The sequence below is a fragment of the Cupressus sempervirens genome, chromosome 11, assembly GCF_028749045.1.
Source record: "Cupressus sempervirens isolate cs-2001-9-10 chromosome 11, ASM2874904v1, whole genome shotgun sequence".
Classification (NCBI taxonomy): domain Eukaryota; kingdom Viridiplantae; phylum Streptophyta; class Pinopsida; order Cupressales; family Cupressaceae; genus Cupressus; species Cupressus sempervirens.
The window spans coordinates 756,236,034-756,243,574 of NC_143128.1; the positions used below are offsets into that span (position 1 = coordinate 756,236,034).

The 7,541-nt window shown below is 39.6% G+C and overlaps 1 protein-coding gene across 1 annotated transcript; it reads left to right on the forward strand.

The window, feature by feature from the left end:
• Window positions 1–2,819: 2,819 nt before the first annotated feature.
• LOC149531802 (uncharacterized) lies at window positions 2,820–3,836 on the forward strand. Its single transcript, XM_089808397.1, has one exon. It carries the CDS (start codon window positions 2,820–2,822, stop codon window positions 3,834–3,836), a length of 1,017 nt encoding a protein of 338 aa, XP_089664523.1.
• Window positions 3,837–7,541: the final 3,705 nt, after the last annotated feature.

Sequence of the window (7,541 nt, forward strand, 5' to 3'; positions counted from 1 at the left end):
GAGTGCATGATCTGAAGGTAAAGAAGTCTGATGTACTAGACATAGGAAGAAGAAAAAGATTGTCATACATCTATTATTCTGAAAAGAATAGTACCAAGATCAATTGGAAAATGGGTTTGTTGATCTAATATTGAAGCTGTTTGGATAGTGGGTTCAGCTGCTTTTTACAACTCCTAACAGGGTTGGAATCTCCTAACAAGGATTCAAAAATCTCCTAACAGGGACTCTATGTACTAAGTGTTGTAATAGACTCCTAATAGGGTCCATCCTCTAATAAGGAATATTCATATTAATACATCACTTTGCGAGCATCATTCCCACCGTGGTTTTCCCTCTGATCAAGGGTTTCGATAGTCAACATATTTGGTGTAATTGTGTATGGGCATCTCTTTATGGTTACTATTTACACTGGTTGTTTGATTAAGTTTGGATAATTTTTTTAATTGTCATATAAATAATTCACCCCCCCAGTTATATTGGTGTAATATTATTTCTAACAGGTTTTCCCTCTAATCAAGGATTTCCCTAGTTCACAAATTTGGTGTAATTGTGTATAGTTTTCTTTTTTTGGTTTTTGCATCTACTATTTACATGTTTTAGATTTAATAAGAATATTGAAAGTTATTTTAATTGCATAATTGATTCACCCAGCAACACCCCCCCTTCTTTCAAATATATACACCTTTCAAAATACTCAATTTTAATATGAATAAAGTAATGTATCTGGAAGAGTGGTAGGAAGCTTACATATTAAATCCTTGGTTTGAGTGTTGCATATTTTTGGTGGGAGAAATTAATGTTTCTAACCAACAACCTTAAAGAGAATTTGTATCCTTGGATGACCTTTTAGTTGTGAGTGAACAAGGTTTGTCATTTATGTAAACCCACATGGAATGAACGTCACAAATTCCATTCTAGTGAGATATTTTTATTATATGAATCAAGTGTTAGGATTTATTATTTAATGGAATAAAATTGAATTTTAAATGTGTAGATATCTTAGCTTGGTGTGTTGTTTCTAGATTATTTTTTGCTAAATTTTATAGTATAAATATTTTAAATTATATTCTATTATCTATTATTAGGAGAACATAAGATAAAGAAATAATGATGCTTAAAAAAATATGGCACTATTTAATTCAAAATTACAACAATTTAAATATTATTGATATATTTGAACTACTTAAATAATACTTATCTGACTTAAAATTTTAATATCATGGAACAAGACATCTTGGTATGCCATTTCAAATGTACCCACCAATTTTTGAAGACTATTAATTTTATTTTTTAAATGCCAAACCGAGGTGGAATCTAAAATGCCATAAGTTGAGGAATATGAGAGAGTTTAGCTACAAGGCATTCAATACGCAAGATGGTATGATTTAGACAAATTTTAAAGCTACTATAATAAATTTTTTCTAGAGGAATTGCACTTGTTAGAGAATATTGAAAAGAAAATTATGAAGATTTAGAGTTTGAAGAAGAGGAAGGTGAAAAGGCATGTGGCTTATTTCAAAAGCTAAAATGTGCACATTTAAAAGAGAGGAGGGGGAAACAATGGGAGAGGACCTTGCAAAGTGGAAGAGATATCACATGTTTGGCATGTATGGTGAAAAAAAGATTGCGCAAGAGAAATGACATCTTAAAACCTTTGTTTGTAATTTGATTAGAGGTTTGGCTTGTATGGTTAAAAAAGGATTGGGGAAGAGAAAGGGCATCTTAAAGCCTTCATTTTTAATTTGATCGCAGGTTTGGCTTGTATGGTAAAAAAATGATTGGGCAAGAGAAAGGGCATCTTAAAGCCTTTGTAATTTATTTTTTATATGCCTTTTTTTTGATGAAATGAGTTTTGGTTTGCAATCTTTGTGTGGATATTGACAAAGATTATTTTATGTTTGAAATTAAGAAATGGGTTTGAATAATGTGAACTTGTAGCTGAAGGGAGTGTATTATTTACTTTGATTTACCTTAAGGAGAAGCTTCTAGTGGCCAAACAAAATAAGGAATGCTCACTTTGTACTCTTTAGTTATTGTCTTATTCTGAGGTAAACCAGCATTATAGAATGTGAAAATTATATGATCAAAATAGTTTACATTAGGAAAAACATATATATCTCTAAATTTATTTGCTAACCAGTATTGCGGATTAACAGGAACTAGAGTTATAAGCATCCTTCGTTCCATCATGAGGTGTCATAAAGAGGGTTCACTTTGGGAGTATATTGCGAGAAGAAAAGTTTTTTATATAGTTCATAATATTAGTCATGTGTTTCTCAATCTAACAATTGCAAATGAAGTATGAAACTATAAGTAATAAATTAAAAATAAATCACTATTTAATACTTTTAGTCTAGGTACCAAACCTTGTGTGTTGTTTAAACCCATGTATAAACTAATGTCATTTCTACCAAAAACCTACCTTGATGCGCTTCTAAGTTCTCATATAGGTTTATGGTAGGGAGAGAATGAGGTTTGTCATCTACCCACAAGGGATGAAGTCCACAAATATAAGATATTCTTATCATAGAAGCGCTGGATTTTAAAAAGAAATAAAAATTCTGAACCTTACACGTAGATACATTTGAGCCACTTTTAATACCGCCCAAACATTAATATTCCATGACGCGCTCTAATCTGCAGGAGGCGTGACGGACTCTGAAACATGAACGAAACCCAAATCGTTTCAAACATTTGAATGGGCACATGGTCAAAAACAGGAATTTAAATCAAAATTGGCTAGCGCGCCACATGAGAGCGGACCATAACAAATATAAAGTCTTGAATCAACATTTCTACATTAGAAGAAATCAGGAACGATGGGCAGAGGATTGGAACAAGTGCAATTCATGGGCATGGCAGGAGTGGTGGCAGAGGCCTTCAAAATCCTCCGCTCTGCCCCAAAATTGCTTGCCGCCATCACGCTGACGCTGCTTCTCCCTCTCCATATCGCAACTTCCAACCACAGTTCGAACTCAAATCCCCGCTTGGAAAACATAATGAAGGAATCGGGGCTTTTAAATGGAAACGGCACATATTCTCTGGAGAGAGAAACCCTAATCAAAATCTATGTCGAAACGGGACAAGTTTTCCTGTGGGAAGCCGTCCACAAATTTTCCGTCTTGGCCTTCTCGCTGCTTTTCACGTCGGCGGCGGTGTACACGGTGGCGTGTATTTACACGGGCAAGGAGGAGTTGTCATACGTTAGGGTTATGAGGGTCGTCCCAACAGTTTGGAAGCGCCTCATTCTCACTTTTCTCTGCTATTTCGCCTTCATCTTCGCGTTCTACGTGGCGGTGTTCCACGTGTACGTGTTGTGGTGCATTTGGAACATTCAGACGATGATGGATTTCAGCGTGTGGAGGTTTCTATTGGGCATGGTCGCCATCTTCGTGGCTTCGTTGGGTGTCCACGTGTACATCGGCATGGTGTGGGACGTTGCCAGCGTGGCGTGTGTTTTGGAGGAGGGTTGGGGTCTGGGGGCGCTGAAGAAGAGCCGGAATCTGATGAGAGGAAAGTGGCGCACGGGGCTAGGGTTGAGAATTTTGTTTGCGTTGGTCACATTTGGAATGGAAGGTCTGGTTCGGTCCACCTTATTTGTGCCGGGCGGCATGGATGAGCAGATTGGCGCCATAGGACTGGGTCCTCTGGCGGCGCTGCGGTGTGGATTTGATCTCATCTGGTTGCTCATTCAGATTGTCTTTTACTTTCAGTGTAAATCCTTCCACCACCAAGCTATTGATACATCGGATTTGTCACATCATTTGGAGTCCTACATTATGGGAAAATACATGCCTAAATTATATGCCTCTAGCGAAAAGGGAAGAATGGAGTAATGTATAGGAATTTATCCACCGGAGAGGATTGCTTGTGATAGGAATTGTTTATTCAATGTAGTAGTGATTTCAAAGTTATATTGTTGGTGATGATTTTTTATAATTGAATGAAATTTATTCTTTATATTTTTTATTTTTTTGATGAATAATCCTTTTCTATTAATAAAATATACTAAGAATACAATTCACAAAAAAGGGGCCAGGGATACAAGATCATCCCACAAAAGAGTTCACACGGCCATGGCTGGACTTAACAACATGGCTTCAACTAGAAATAGCAACTATTCATAAATAAAAAAATAGAATAAACCACCTCAAGCTGCGAAGGCAGTGCTAGCCGAAGGAGGAGGATCATCTTTGTCAGGAAATCCCCACGTATCAGTGGGATTGTGGGGCGGATTGGGAACAGTCTAGCCATCATCAGCAGCAGCAAGATCAGGGGCAGCCTCCACTTCCTTGACCTCTAGCCGTGAAGGAGAAATCGCCAAAGCCAGGCAAGAAAATTTCCCAGAATGTGCCCGCTGAGGCCCAGGAAGGCGGAGCCGGGGACCAGCTAGAACCATCACGAGGTGGGGAAGCAGAGTGGCACCTCCATCTGCCATCACCACCACTGGGAGAGCGGTGGTGGGAATCTTGGGAGCATGGCGTGTGAGATTGACAGCTTGAGGAGTGGCAGAGAGAATGGCAGCCACGAGGCATAGAGATATCAGCTGAGGCATCTAGAGGAACTTTGACAATGGTACAAGGAGTATTACCCCAATGATTTAACAATTCTTGTAAGTGAGCAACTTCTAGGGAAACTTTATTAGCTTGAACTTGGATCTGCATAATCACATTATTACAAATGCATGCTTTACTATACATAGCAATGTTAACATCCAAAAAATTGTGAGTGAACATAACAGCATTTCTATCTTTCCACAGAGAAAACAAAATTTCCATCCTAAAGGTATGCCAAATTTGGGTGAATTTTTGAGGAATTCTAGGGGAATCACCCAACAGGATCATGTGCCATGAAAATGGTTCGGGCCTGAAAGGCTTGAAAAAATCATGAATCTAGTGCCAACAATTTTGAGCACGCTTACAAAACTAGAAAATATGCAAACAAGACTCAGGCTGACCATAGAAGGGGCATCTGGGATTAGGAACCCCAATGTGCTTGAGCTGAGGCCCCAGGGGAAGACCTTGGAAGGCAAGGCACCAAGAAAAGTGGGCAATCTTGGGTTCTATAATAGCACAGCAAATGGTGTCAAAACGTTTTCTCCATTGAGAGAGCGAAGATTGCAAATTCCACCACTAGTTAGGTGTGTCAACCATCAGAAGATGGGGTGAGAGCCATCGATATCCCATACTAGGCTTATAATTGGCAAAGGGAGTGGCAGGATACCACTTCCAATCATGCCACCAAGGCTGAATAGCCTAAACCCCCACCTCATGAACAAGGTGCATAGGGATGGAAGACATCAGCAAGTCAAAAGTCTGTTGATCCATACTAACAAGGCGGTACTGAACTTGCATATCTTTCCATGACTTGAAACTCATGGTGGCTCTTGAAAAGAGATCCTTAAGAGTGCGGATGCCATGTTTGAAACAAGGCAGAGCACTAGCACCTTGAATCTTGGTGAGAGGAGTACCCTAAATTGCAAACAAGGGAGACCACCAAATGTTCTGTTGATTCAAGGAAAGCCCATTACGAAACTCATCTCCAGCCCAACAAAGCCATGACTTAAGAGCTTCCTAGGCTTTCCAGATACTCTTAATAATAAATGAACCCTGAATGGCCACTGGTTCACGCATGATGAGAAGGGTTTGAAAACCAATCCCCTTCCACATAGGCCTATTGACAGGGAAGCTAGAAGAAATGCAGTGCCTTACCAGAATCTTCCAGGCTTCGTCCCCACAGATAGCACGGATAATCCATTTTGCATAGAGAGAAAGGCCTTGTTTCCGAGTGGAAAGCAGGCCAAGACCACCAGACTCCCTTGGGAGACATCAAAAATCCCAAGCAACTATGTGAAAACCATGATGGTCAGAACCAGAAGCCCAAAGAAAATCTCTGAGCAAGCGTTCTAGCTTGAGATATGAAGCTTTGGATGGCACCCAATAGGAAGAATAGTATACATGGGTGGCGGCTAGAATCTTAGAGCAAATCTAGAATTTTCCAGCAAGAGAAAGTGGCTTGGTAATTCAATAGTCGAGCTTTTTGCTAATCTTGGCAAGCATAGCATTCCAAAGGTCCATGGGAGAGGCCTAGAAGGCAAAGAAAATGCCAAGAAAGCAAAAGATTTCCCCGTGAGTAACCCATTTCCACTGGAACTGGCTGAGCCAAGGTGGAGCTAGCAAAAAAGACTGGTGGTAGCAGAGCATTTTATGCCATTGAATGGCAGAGCCAGAAGCTTGACAAAAGGTGTCTAGACAATTTAAAGCATTTTTGATGTTTTCTTCATCCTCAAGAAGTGTAAGAAAGGAATCATCGGCAAAATGGCCATTGACTAACTGGGAAGAAGAATCAGGCAAGGAAATACCACAAACTAGTCCTAAAGACACAGAATGAGCTAGAAAATAGCCAAAACCTTTAGCAGCAAGGACATAAAGCACTGGAGCTAGAGGGCAACCTTGCCTAATTGAACGAAAAAGTCCAAAGGCTTCAAATTGAAAATTATTGATGGTAATGCAAGCATTAGCATCACCAAAGAGCATCTCCACGGACTGAATAAAATTGGGGCCAAAACCCAGAGCCTGAAGCATAGCCAAGATGAAGGGCCATTCAATGCAATCATACACTTTAGCAAAATCAATCTTTAAAAAGATAGCCTACTATTTGGACTTGCAAGCCTATTCCATACCTTCCCAGACATCAATGATGTTGTCAAGAATATATCTGGACTTGATGAAGCTAGTTTGCTCAAGCCGCACAATTAAAGGCAACATGTACCTAATTTTGGGAGAGAACACTTTGGCAATGATCTTATATGACACATTCAGAAGGGTAATGGGCCTCTAATTGCAGATGTCCTCAAGATCACTAGATTTAGGTATGAATTTGATATTCCCTTTATTTATTATCACTCCTAAAATTTTAGTCTGATATTCTTCAAGATAGACTTTGTGTAGGTCCGGACCAATTTGTTCCTAGAGGTGTTTGTAAAATTTAGAGGGAAATCCATCACACCTAGGAGACTTGTCATCCACCATGGAGTAAACTGCCTCTTTATGGTCTTTCAGGGAAAGAAGTTGCTCATAGAAAGCACGTTGCTCGATTGCAAGGCAGGTTGGAGTAACAGAGAAACACTCTTTGAGAGACTCTTCCTGAGCAACTGAATTTCCCTGGGAAGAAAAAATGTTCTCATAATGATGAACAAATTCTTGTAGGATGTAAGGAAGACTAGACAGAACAGTCATTCCTTGTTTGATCTTTTTAATCCCAACATTGGTATGACAGGCCTAGAGAGCCTGAAAGAACTCCTTCAAGGCTTTATCGCCAACCTCCAACCAGTGGAGATAGGCCTTGATTTGAGCTCCACAAGCAGCATAGTTGTCAGCAATTTGCTTGTCATGGAGAAGCTTGGCAAGATTGATTTGCAAATCCACAATAAAGGGGTTGAAGGTGAGGGCCTCAGAGGCTTTTTTGAGGGTGAGGGTATTGGCTTCATAAGAGCGTTTCCTGAAAATGGCCAGCTGGTACCCATAGATGTGCAAAAATCG

Coding starts and splice junctions, on each gene's coding strand:
- LOC149531802 (XM_089808397.1), top strand. CDS start 2,820: ATGGGCAGAGGATTGGAACAAGTGCAATTCATGGGCATGGCAGGAGTG.